This window comes from Mustelus asterias, chromosome 6 (genome assembly GCF_964213995.1).
Source record: "Mustelus asterias chromosome 6, sMusAst1.hap1.1, whole genome shotgun sequence".
In the NCBI taxonomy this organism is placed as follows: domain Eukaryota; kingdom Metazoa; phylum Chordata; class Chondrichthyes; order Carcharhiniformes; family Triakidae; genus Mustelus; species Mustelus asterias.
Genome location: NC_135806.1, coordinates 114905245 through 114918263, shown reverse-complemented (window position 1 = coordinate 114918263; position 13019 = coordinate 114905245). Strand labels below are relative to the sequence as shown.

At 41.3% G+C, this 13019-nt stretch overlaps 1 protein-coding gene across 2 annotated transcripts in view; it reads right to left on the bottom strand.

Annotated features, from left to right (window-relative positions):
• tent2 (terminal nucleotidyltransferase 2) overlaps positions 1-12363 on the bottom strand; it is a 72001-nt gene extending 59638 nt beyond the window's left edge. For both annotated transcript variants that reach the window (XR_013498214.1, XM_078214979.1), the window contains exons 1-4: positions 12225-12363; positions 10518-10631; positions 9102-9294; positions 2544-2658 (exon numbers count right to left, since the gene is read on the bottom strand). Coding sequence is in view for 1 of the 2 variants with exons in the window: in XM_078214979.1 (XP_078071105.1) it covers positions 2544-2658; positions 9102-9294; positions 10518-10631; positions 12225-12322 (520 nt within the window). In the remaining variant the exon portion in view is untranslated. The remainder of the gene's footprint in view (positions 1-2543; positions 2659-9101; positions 9295-10517; positions 10632-12224) is intronic.
• Positions 12364-13019: the final 656 nt, after the last annotated feature.

The window sequence follows — 13019 nt, the reverse complement described above, 5'->3', positions numbered from 1 at the left end:
GGATGGTGAATGAATTGGAAGGGAACCTCTAGGCGGTGGTGTTCCCAGGTATTTGCTCTCTTGTCCTTCGAGATGGTGGTGGTCATGGGTTTGGAAGGTGCTGCTTAAGGAATCTTGGTGAGTTCCTGCAGTGCATCTTGTAGATGGTACACACAGCTGCCACTGTTCATTGGTGGTGGAAGGATTGAATGTTTGAGGAAGGGGTAGCAATCAAGTGGCCTGCTTTGTACTGGATGGTGTTCAGCTTCTTGAGTGTTGTTGGAGCTGCACTCATCCAAGCAAGCGGAGATTATTCCATTACGCTCCTGACTTGTGCCTTGTAGATGGTGGACAGCTTTGGGGGTCAGTTGGGTCAGGAGGTGAGATACTCGCCGCAGGATTCCTATCCTGCTCTGGTAGCCACAGTGGTTGTATGGCTAAATCCATTTCAGTTTCTGGTCGATGGTAACCCCCGGATGTTGACAGTGGGGGATTCAGTGACGGTAATGCCATTGAATGTCAAGATGTGATGGTTAGATTCTCTCTTGTTGGAGATGGTCATTGCCTGATACTTGTGTGGCACGAATGTTACTTGCCACTTGTCAGTCCAGGCCTGGACAATGTCCAGGTCTTGCTGCATTTAGAACATAGAACAGTACTGCACAGAATAGGCCCTTCGGCCCACGATGTTGTGCCGAGCTTTATCTGAAACCAAGATCAAGCTATCCCACTCCCTACCATCCTGGTGTGCTCCATGTGCCTATCCATGGTCCATTTGGTCATGAACTGCTTCAGTACCTGAGGAGTCGTGAATGTCGCTGAACATTCATTAGCTAACATCCCCATTTCTGACCTTACGGTGGAAGGAAGGTCATTGGTGAAGCAGCTGAAGATGGTTGGGCCTAGGACGCTATCCTGTGGGACTCGTGCATTGATATCCTGGAGTTGAGATGATTGACCTCCAACCTCGACAACATCTTCCTTTGTGCCAGGTATGACTCCAACCAGCAGAGAGTATTCCCGCTGATTCACATTTACTCCAGTTTAGCCAGGGCTCCTTGATGCCATACTCAGTCAAATGCTGCCTTTATGTCAAGGGCAGTCACACCCATCTCATCTCCAGCATTCAGTATTTTTGTCCATATTTGAAACAAGTCCTTTCCTGCCCACCCTGCATTCCCTTGCTAAATCATATATATATATATATATATATATATATATATAGCCTCTCAAAGTGGGTAAATATTCAACAGTATTTAAAACTGGCCTAATTTTGGGAAAGCAATCACATTTTATTTTTAAGTAACAAAACATCTCTCATATAACGAACTCTAAGAATGACTGAACTCCATAAAATTCCAACGAGTAAGGAAGTAGAATTATAAAGTGACAAAAGTATTAAAGTAATCTGGATTGTAAGTAATATCTCAACCAACATTCACATGGCTTGTTTAGTGTCAGGTTGTAAGCAAATTTCGCAAAAAAATACAGTAGTTAATTGGTCATCATTTAATACCCAAGAGATACTGTTCAGGGCATCGTTAAGTGGTTATAGCCACGTAATTAATTATGTTGCTTCAAAATTTATTGGGGTAATTTCATCTTCAGATTTCCTCCTTTGTAAAATAACAAAAATCACTGCAGTATGTTAAGAGAAACTATGAGCAGGAAAAATGTTGTGAACATTGAATTGTCTATTGTGACACTTACCAGTCAATGGGATGATTGTTATGTCCCATAAACGTGTGGGTTGGAGTTGGATCAGCATTTGAAATAAAAGACACACAGGAACTCAACCTGCCAGAAAACCGCCTACTTCTGATTTTAAAGGATGTGGCGATACCGGCATTGGACTGGGATGGGCACAGTAAGGAGTCTCACAACACCAGGTTAAAGTGCACAGGTTTATATGGACTCACGGGCTTTCGGAGCACTGTTCCTTCATCAGGAGCAGTGCTCCGAAAGCTCGTGATTCCAAATAAACCTGTTTGATTTTAAAGGAGTCAGGACAAATGGAGGGGAACCAATCTGCTCGCATGAAACTATTGGCCAATCACATGTACTTGAGTATTGCTGAAAAAAAAGACGCTTTGTCAAAACTTTTTGTGTCACCCTCAGCAGGACAGTATCAATGTCGGGGAAACAACAACTATATACTGTATAAGACGACAGTGCTGATTGGTTCACAAGTAGACTCTGATTGGTAAAGAAGTTGTCATGGAGAATGCAGTAGTTCATGGTGACTGACCATTAACTGCCAAGAATCGTTTAAAAATTTAAACCAGGCAGCTTGACTCTGATTCATCAAGTACTGCCCTGGAGAATAAACCAGAATGCCCTGGAGAATATCACTTGTTTAGTGGAAACAGGCGCAGTGTGTGTATATGTTCTCGCCTATCAAAGATGGGTACGAGCAGGAAACCTGCAGAAAAAAAAGACAATGTTCTGCAGTTTGTGAAACCCCTATTTTCAGCAGCCTCCTTCTCTCCCACCCACAACCACTCCATCTCTAAATCGGAGCTGAAATGCAGGTCAATGAATCAGAGGTCAACAATGTAACTTACGTGGGAATATTCGTTGGATTTCTCTCTGAATCTGTGTGCGGCATAAATCCTTTTTTTCTAGATCAATCGTCTGTTGTTGGCAGTTACTGAAGAGGTCCAAAATTTGTTGACTCAGCTGTAAATAAAGCAATATAACAACATACCTTCAGTGAAATCATGGATTATGATTTTTTTTAAATATATGTTTAAACTGTCCATGTTCTTGTATATTTGGGCCAATTAGAGTAATAGAAAGGGAGAGGGAATAACTTTCTAACATCATCCACCTTAAAAAAAACCCTGAAATCTTTCAAATACAAAGCTTTATTATAACAATTCCTTTATTTTGAAAACCAATTATGGAATGTAGAATAAAGAGAGAAGTCTTAGATTTTACTTTCATTTTAAAACAAATTTAAAAATCTTTTGGTGAGCAGGACAAGGACACTGTACAGGTATGGCTTATTTTTAGAAAGAAGTTCAATCTGTAGATAAAAAGGATTTTAGCTTTATGCAATGATTCTCATTCCTTCAGTGAAACTGATCCAAAACCCTTGGCTCCTGCAGCACCCTTTTTAAATTTCTCCAATCAGATTTCAACAGCTCTCAAAAGACCATCACTATTAATAAGCAGAGCATGGAAACTGCATTCAACAGTGGTAACTTGAACTGTTAAGTGAACATTAAATCCAAGACATTTCCCATTGGGATCTGGAAAAACAGGTACATGCATTTAAGGTCAAAAGCAGCCGACCTACCTCAGCCTGACTTGTGGGAGAATTAATACTTGATTTCTTTTTGGTTCAAATGTTGTGAATGCTGCTAAGGTCAGCATTTGACACCCCTCCCGAATTGTCCTTGAAAAAGGTGCTGAGTCACCATCTTTGCACCGCTGCAGTCCAACCCACAGTGCTATTTATGTTCCAGGAATTTGACTAAGCAACAGTGAAGGAATGGCAATAAAGTTCCAAGAGGAATAATTGCAGGTGGGGTGTTCCCACGGGTCTGCTGCCCTTGTCCTTATAGTGGAGATGGTGCGGGTATGCAAGGTGCTGGCAAAGGCAGCTTAGCAAATTGCTGCAATGCCATCTTGTAAATGATACACACTGTTGCTATTGTGCATCTGTGGTGGAACAAGTGAATGTTAGAGGTAGTCAAAGGGATGCTGATCAGGTGCTCGGTCTAATCCTGGATGTTATTTGATTTATTATTGTCACATGTACTACCATACAGTGAAAAGTATTGTTTCTTGCGTGCTATACAGACAAAGCATACTGTTCATAGAGTATATAGGGGAGAAGGAAATGACAGTGCAGAATAATGTTATTTGATTAGATTTATTATTGTCACATGTATTAACATAGTGAAAAGTATTGTTTCTTGCACTCTATACAGACACAGCATACCATTCATAGAGAAGGAAATGAGAGAGTGCAGAATGTAGTGTTACAGTCATAGCTAGGGTGTAGAGAAAGATCAACTTAATGCAAGGTAAGTTCATTAAAAAGTCTGACAGCAGCAGGGAAGAAACTGTTCTTGAGTTGGTTGGTACGTGACCTCAGACTTTTGTATCTTTATCCCGATGGAAGAAGGTGGAAGAGAGTGTGTCTGCAGTGCGTGGGGTCCTTATTTATGCTGGCTGCTTTGCCGAGGCAGCAGGAAGTGTAGACAGAGTCAATGGATGGGAGGCTGGTTTGTCTGATGGATTGGGCTACATTCACGACCTTTTGTAGTTCCTTGCGGTCTTGGGCAGAGTAGGAGCCATACCAAGCTGTGATACAACCAGAAAGAATGCTTTCTATGGTGCATCTGTAAAAATTGGCGAGGGTTGTAGGCTGACATACCAAATTTCCTTAGTCTTCTGAGAAAGTAGAGGCGTTGGTGGGCTTTAACTATAGTGTAGACAGGGGGGGGGAGGCAGGGCAGGTTGGTGGTGATCGGGACACCTAACAACATAAAGCTCTTGACCCTTTCCACTTCGTCCCTGTTGATGTAGACAGGGGCATGTTCTCCTTTACCCTTCCTGAAATCGATGACAATCTCCTTCATTTTGTTGACATTGAGGGAGAGATTATTGTTGCCGCACCAGTTCACCAGATTCTCTATCTCATTCCTGTACTCTGTCTCGTCATTGTTTGAGATCCGACCCACTACGGTGGTGTCGTCAGCAAACTTGAAAATCAAATTGGAGGGGAATTTGGCCACACAGTCATAGATGTATAAAGAGTATAGTATGGGGCTGAGAACACAGCCTTGTGAGGCACAGGTGTGAGGATGGTCGTGGAGGAAGTGTTGTTGCCTATCCTTACTGATGTGGTCTGAGAGTTAGGAAGTTCAGGATCCAGTCGCAGAGGGAGGTGCTGAGGCCCAGGCCACGGAGTTTGGAGATAAGTTTCGTGGGAATAATGGTGTTGAAGGCTGAGCTGTAGTCCATAAATAGGAGTCTGACATAGGTGTCCTTGTTATCTAGGTGTTCCAGGGTTGAGTGCAGGGCCAGGGAGATGGTGTCTGCTGTGAACCTGTTGCAGCGGTAGGCAAACTGTAGTGGATCCAGATAATCCGGGAGGCTGGAATTGATTTGTGCCATGACTAGCCTTTCGAAGCACTTCATACTGATGGATGTCAGAGCCACCGGCCGATAGTTATTCAGGCATGCTGCTTGGTTTTTCTTAGGTACTGGGATGATGGTCGTCTTCTTGAAGCAGATAGGGACCTCAGATTGTTGTAAAGAGAGATTGAAGATGTCTGTTAATACCCCCGCCAGCTGATCCGCACAGGATTTGAGTGCCCGTCCGGGTACCCTATCCGGGCCAATCATTTTCCTTGGGTTGACCTTCAAGAAAGCTGCTCTGACATCTGCAATGGTGACCCCAGATACAGGTTCATCCAGGGCTTCCCAAATCCGAGAATCAAGCTTCTCGAATGTTATTGCAACTGTACTCATCCAGGCAAATGGAGAGTATGCCGCTACGCTCCTGATTTGTGCCTTGCAGATGGTGGGCAGCCTTGGGATGTCATGAGGTGAGTTGCCTTCTGCAGAATTCCTAGCCTCTGATCTGCTCTTGTAGCCACAGTATTTAATGGCTGGTCCAGTTCAGCTTCTAGTCAATGGTAAGCCACAGAATGTTGAAGGTGAGAGAGTCAAAGATTGTAATGCTGTTGAACATCTTGAGGAGATAGGTAGATTCTCTTCTGTTGGAGATGGTCATTGCCTGGTACTTATGTGAATGTTACTTGCCACATATCAGCCCAAGCCTGAATGTGGACCAGGTATTGCTGCATGCACAGTCACATCTGGAACTGAACACGATACAATCTATGCCAATATCCGCATTTTTGACCTTGTGATGTAGGTAAGGTCATTGATTAGTCTGGCCGAGGACACTACCCAAAAGAACTCCTCCAGCAATCTTTGCTGGGCACAAAATGACTAACCTCAAACAATCACAGCAATCTTCCTTTATATTTGGTTATGACTCCATTGAGTGAAATATTTTCCTCTAATTCCCATTGTCTCCAGTCTTATTAAAGCACTTTGATGCCACACTTTGATCAAATGTAGCCTGGATGTCAAGGACGGTCACACTCACCTCAAGTTCAGCTTTTTTGTCCGTGTTTGGACCAAGGCTGTAATGAGGTCAGGAGATGAATGCCCTAGCAAAACCAATGCTATATGTCAGTGAACAAGTTACTTTAAATACTGCTTGATAGAACTGTAAAGGTCCCTATCTATCACTTAACTGGTTATCGAGGGTAGACTGACAGGGGCAGTAATTGACTAGATTGAAGTTATCATGTTCTTTGTGGACAGAACATACATGGTCAATTTTCCACATTGTTGGGTTAGATAGAGTATTATAACCACAATTTTCCACATTGTTAGGTTAGATGGAGTACTCGAACAACTTGTCAAGGCTCATTCTGGAGCACAAGTCTTCAGGACTACTTCTGGGATGTTGTCAGAGTCTAAGGCCTTTGCTGCAGGCAGTCCCTTCAGCCACTTCTTGATAGCACACGGAATTTGAATTGAACTGGCTGATGACTGATGATGCTGCAGACCTTGGGAGGAAACCAAGATGGATCAATTCACTCGACACTTCTGGCTGAAGAGAGCTGCAAATGTTTCAGCCTTTTTTGCATTGACCTGCTAGACTTTCCCATCAAAGAGCTTGGGTATGTTTATAGAGTCTCCTACTCCTGTCGTTTAATTCTCCACCATCATTCACAACTGGATTCACAACAGAACAGCATTGCTCAGATTATGTTGTGGAATCATTTTATTCTCTATTACATGCTGTTTCCACTATTTTATATGCTTGTGGTCCTGTTTTGTATCTTAACTAGATTGGCAACTCATTCCTGTTTGGTGCAAGAGTGGTAAGGGAATTGTGGCCAACCCATGGCTTTCAAGGGAAATTAGAGATTGTATCAGATTCAAGGAAGAAGCATACAAATTGGCAAGAAAAAGCAATAGGCCTGAGGATTGGGAGCAGTTTAAAAGTCAAAGGAAGACCAAGGGATTGATTAAGAAGCGAAAAATCTAGTATGAAAGCTAGATAGCGGAGAACATAAAAACTGACTGTAAAAGTTTCTATAGGTATGTAAAGAGAAAAAAATTGACAAAAACGAATATAGGCCCCTTACAGTCAGAAACGGGATTTGAGTATAGGGATGGGGATGTTTTGCTGCAATTGTATAGGGTGTTGGTGAGGCCACACCTGGAGTATTGTGTGCAGCTTTGGTCTCCTTATTTGAGAAAGGATGTCCTTGGTACAGAGGGAGTGCAGCAAAGGTTTACCAGGCTGATTCTTGGGATGGCAGGTCTGTCACATGAGGAGAGACTAAGTCGGTTAGGATTATATTCACTGGAGTTTAGAAGAGTGAGGGGGGATCTCATACAAACTTATAAAATTCTAACAGGGTTAGACAGGGTAGATTCAGAAAGAATGTCCCCAATGGTGGGGGAGTCCAGAACTAGGAGTCATAGTTTGAGGATAAGAGGTAAATGTTTTAGAACGGTGAGGAGAAATTTCTTCACTCAGAGGGTGGTGAATGTGTGGAATTCACTACTACAGAAAGCAGCTGAGGCCAAAGCGTCTGATTTCAAGGAGAAATTAGATATAACTCTTGGGGTTAAAGGAATCAAGGTTTATTTTGGAGTGGGGGGGTCGGGGAGGGGAGATCAGAATATAGAACATGATCAGCCACGATCAAAATGAATGGCAGAGCAGGCTCGAAGGGCTGAATGGCCTACTCCTGCTTCTAATGTCTATGCCTGGTGCTGCTCCTGGCCTGCTCTCCTAAAATTCCTCACTGAAATGCGATTGATGCCCTGACTTGAGAGATTGTGGTTCAATACAACTTTGCTTCAGAAGGCCTCGTGCATGACAAGTTGTGTTGCGAGATCTGTTCAGAATCTCTCCCATTTACCACAACAATAGTGCCACATAGCACAACAAAGGATATCCTCAATGTGAAGATGGGACTTTGTCTCCACTGCAATTATGCAGCAGTCATTCCTACCAACACTATGGGCAAGTGCATCTGTGACAGGTAGATTGAGAAGGGTGACATCAACATGGTTCCTTCACCATCTGCCACAGATCCAGTCCAACAGCTATGTTTTTTAGGACTCGGTTAGCTCAAATAGAAGTGATGCTACCCAGTCACTCAATGATGGACACTGACGACCTCATCCATGAGTACATTCTGTGCCTTTGCTATCCTCAGTGCTTTTCCCAAACAACGTGCAATATGGTGAGGTACTGATTCATCAGCTGAAGGAGGATGCTAGGAACTCAAGAAGAAGATTCTTCCATGTTTGACCTGATGCCATGGTGTTGGGAGTCAATGTTGAGGGCTCCCAGGACTACTCTCTCCTGACTATATAACACTGTGCCCTAGGGACAGGACATACCCCATAACAGTGATGCGGTGACTGAAAATCCGCTATATGTTTAGGGAAAGCAAATTGATTAACGGAATGTACATTGATTTGATACAACCTTCTCCTGTACCCTAAGCAAAGTAAACCTGTGTGCAAGTAAAAAAAACAGGTAAAGAGACCCCACACATATATATATTGCCTTTTGCATTCATTCACTTGTTGATCTTGTCTAGAACAATGACTGCACTTCAAATATAACTGACGTGGTCCAAAGAACTGCAAACTGCCCCAAAAATGCAATTGGCTAGATAAAACTTAAGTACCTCCTTCCATTAATTTTAAATATTCAGTCCATAGCCATAATAAACATAGCCAACTTAAAATTGAATAGAAATTGCAGTTTAAAGTTGAGTAAGCTGAACCTATCAACACATTAATCTGGTTCTAAACATGATCCTTTGCTCATTTAGCAGAAGGGAGCTTACTTTAACCTGCAACCTACAGAATACAGTCCATTGCCTATGCAAATATTTCGTATACATTAAACTGCAGAATGCACTCCCTTTTATTTGGTCTCCCGATTACCCAAATCACTCCTGTATTTCCCAGTTGAACGTGTTAAAAACAGTTCTTCAGCACTGATGTTCAGTATCAGTTACACATTACTAAAATATTTAGTGGTGAATCAATACCTTATCCCTGGCCACTTGGAGTGTATTTTGTGGGTGATCCGTGAGTGGAAGCAGAGATGAAATTCCAGGTGAAGGGACTGAATACCTGCGATCAACTACAAAAGGCACTGAACTGCCAGATGGTCGAGAAGGTGGTGACTGAAACCGCTGGCGCTTGACTTCATAAGGACTAGTTCGTTCATCACTTCTTCGTCTGCAGAACAGATGAGATTTCTGTGCATCAGATTATTAAAGTTGACATTTAAAATTAAACCTAGTGATTATTAATCCAAAACTCAATTTTCATTGATATGAAGGCCAGAAACACTAAATATTTAGATGTAATAAAATTAAATTTGAAACCAATGTTTGATGGTGACGCTCCATCACATTTATCGCAAGCTAGTACAATCAAAATAATTCAAATTGAACATTCAAAATTTAAAAACACATTTTATAAATGTATAGAAGATGTATAGATCATGCCCCTCTTTCACCACTGAAAATTAGTTTGAGTCACATTGTGTGTTTGTGAACAAATGTTACCATCATTATATCCGCATCATACAAGTTATTGTGCTCAGAATAATCATTCGAGGACACGCCAAAATCTCTCAGTCACTTCCTTTGGTTAAGTGTACATCAATTGCACTAGGTTGCATGTAGGTAGTGGGCATTAATTGTGGATTCACTGGGGATTTAGCACAAACAGACAAACTGTGGGTATTGGGTTTGGAGGTGCATGTTAAAGATTGGCTAAAATTCTGTCCTTCACTTTTTGCAGTAGTCATGATGTGGAGATGCCGGCGTTGGACTGGGGTAAACACAGTAAGAAGTTTAACAACACCAGGTTAAAGTCCAACAGATTTATTTGGTAGCAAATGCCACTAGCTTTCGGAGCGTGTTGCTCCTTTGTCAGGTGGAGTGGGAGATCTCTATCCTGGTCCCCCCATGCTTACACTATGGGACACTATGGAAAGCCCACCAACGCCTCTACTTTCTCAGAAGACTAAGAAAATTTGGCACGTCATCTACGACTCTCACCAATTTTTACAGATGCACCATAGAAAGTAATCTTTCTGGTTGTATCGCAGCTTGGTGTGGCTCCTGCTTTGCCCAAGACCACAAAAGGCTACAAAAGGTCGTTAATGTAGCCCAAACCATCACGCAAACCAGCCTCCCATCCATTGACTCTGTCGACACTTCCCGCTGCCTCGGCAAAACAGCCAGCATAATTAAGAACCCCACACACTCCGGACATTCTCTCTTCCACCTAGTTAGGTGCATTGACCCGAACAGGCGCCAGACTGTGGCGACTTGGGAAATTTCACAGTATCTTCATTGCAGTGTTAATGTAAGCCTTACTTGTAACTAATAAGTAAACTTTAAAACTTTTTTCAAAAAAAATTCAGGAGGAACAAGCAAAGTAGGACTTACTTCCTTCCAAGGCTGTTGGGCAGACCTGGTGAATATGTAGGGCAGGCACTACTGAAGGGCCACACAATTGATGGTTGTGGAGTAATTACTCCTGTCAAGATGGTACCAGAAAGGCTGCAAATAAGTGATCAACATTAAACAAAATTCATCAGATCAAAATTATTCACATGATTTAGATCCTAAAATTCGTGAAATAGCAAAGGGACATGGATCATCTGTGCACTACCAGTGATAAAATGTAATGTGCTATCTACCTTCTCAATTTCTTGACAGAGAATGTTAATTCCATCAGCAATATTCTGGAGTCAAAACATGTATAATATCCCAAATATGTGTGTGCGCACACACGGGGGGTTAGACTTTTGCTAAGTAACAAATTAAGACTATGGTACAGAATTTTGCAATAGAGATTTCAACTCTCCATTTCCTCTGTAGCAAAAGTACTCTCCACATTTCATTATTGTGCACCTCCCTATAGCCACGTTATAGCAGCAATGCTAGATGCTGGGGAATAAGCCATCCGGCATTTTTACTGTTATTAATGAATCGACTGGAAAGTAGACAGATTTATGCTTTCACAAAACAGAACAGAATCCAGAGGGAATATCAGTGTGCATCTTCTCTCTGCTGAATTAAAGTCAAAAAGAACATCAGAAAGGTTACATGCCTGGTCTGAGGAACTTGGAGAGGAAGCTAAATTTTTAAAAATAGATGTACAAAATAAAATCAGGATGTTGCAGTTGATGCAAGCAAAATATCTGGTCTACAATTTTTTACTAATTCTTTTTCTTATTTTTAAGTATTTGCGTAAGATTGATTTAGGGCCATATGAACAAAATGTGAAAGTGATACTCAATTCATTTCAATAAGACTAATGCATACATCTAGTACCAAGTGTCTATTTAAAAAAGAACATATTTGGTACAAATAGTTTCCAACTGACAGATTCCAAGCTTAACATGCATGGCCACAACTAGTGTTATTTTCTTGATATGTTCTAGCATTTATGTTACAATGTCCTTCATATCAAATGAGCACTCACTATGGAATCTTTTAAATTACCAGAAAATAGAAATCTCTAAAAGCTCAACTCTCAGCTAAAGTTTTTACTGAAATGAAGTACAATGGGAGCAGGAAACCTAATTACTTTAACCTGAATTGTTTTCACTGTTACTGCATCAAATAAAATTAACTTCAGCCTCTCATAAATTAGCATATTTCCAATTTGTACACATGTGGGGAGATCAGTCGTTAAGAGTATAAGAGGACTTTTCGGTGTGTTATCATTTCAATTAAGGAGACTAGATAATCTAATGCCACTAGATAATACTGTCCTGTCAGATTCTATTCTGCACAGTACCTGCAATAAACAAACAAAATGAAGATTAGTTTCTAAATTGTACATCTGAAGGATGTACAATCAAAAAATGTAACTTGAATGAGTCAAATTCTATCAGAATACAAGTTATATTTCAAGCATTTGTACAATTGTATAATGCAACTCATCATTCCATTTTTTAGTTATGTTGGTTACCAATAACATTTTTTAGTCCCAAAATAATTGTCACCGTACTAAATAATTTGAGATTTCTCAGGTTTATCTAAATATTTTGTAACAGCAAAATGTAAATCCAATAAAATAATTATAATATGTGTACGGGTATTAAAACATGAGAAGATCCATCATTGGAATCCTGCTGCACTCACGTTGCATTCCTGAAGTTGAGAGCATTGATGATCTGTTGCTGTGAGAGAAGAGCAGGAGAGAAGGGTGGACGACCCACATTAGGAGAGTTAGGGAACATGCTCTCCTTTACTTGATGTGAACATTTAATCCTTCACCTAGAAGGGATACACAAAATGAAAATCATTTGTACAAGCCACACTTACTAAAATGGCTGGACATATAGCAAAGCTATAGCCCCCTGAACAATTTTGTTGAAACAACTAAAGTGCCAATCAAATGAGAGAGATTTTGAGAGCCAGGTTGAAAGAGAGAGAAAAAACAAAACACCACAAAAGAGAGAAGGATTCTTGAAGGTTTTTGAAACAGGAAAGAGAGACTGCAAGACAGTCATTTGGTTAGAATTCTACAGGTATAAAAGAATCACCACTATAGCCGAACATAACTAGCAGGAAGTTCGTAGTAACGTACAGTTCAATTAAATAAAAACTCAAGCTGAAAAGTGGAACGGGGTTAAAACCTGGAGACAAATGCTGAAATTTAAAATGATTTGTTGGGATAAAGGGAGAGATAAGAGTGTTGAGAGGAAATTCGCAATTGATGTACAGTAGCAGTACAGGAGCACAATGGTTAGCACTGCTGCCTCACGGCGTCAGGGACCCAGGTTCAATTCCAACATTGTGCAAACTCCACGCAGAGAGTCACTCATTCCCCCGGTGTCTACATGGGTTTCCTCTGATTGAGCGGTTTCCTCCTGCAGTCCAAATATGTGCAGGTTAGGTAGATTGTCCATGCTAAATTGTCCCTTAGTGTCCCAA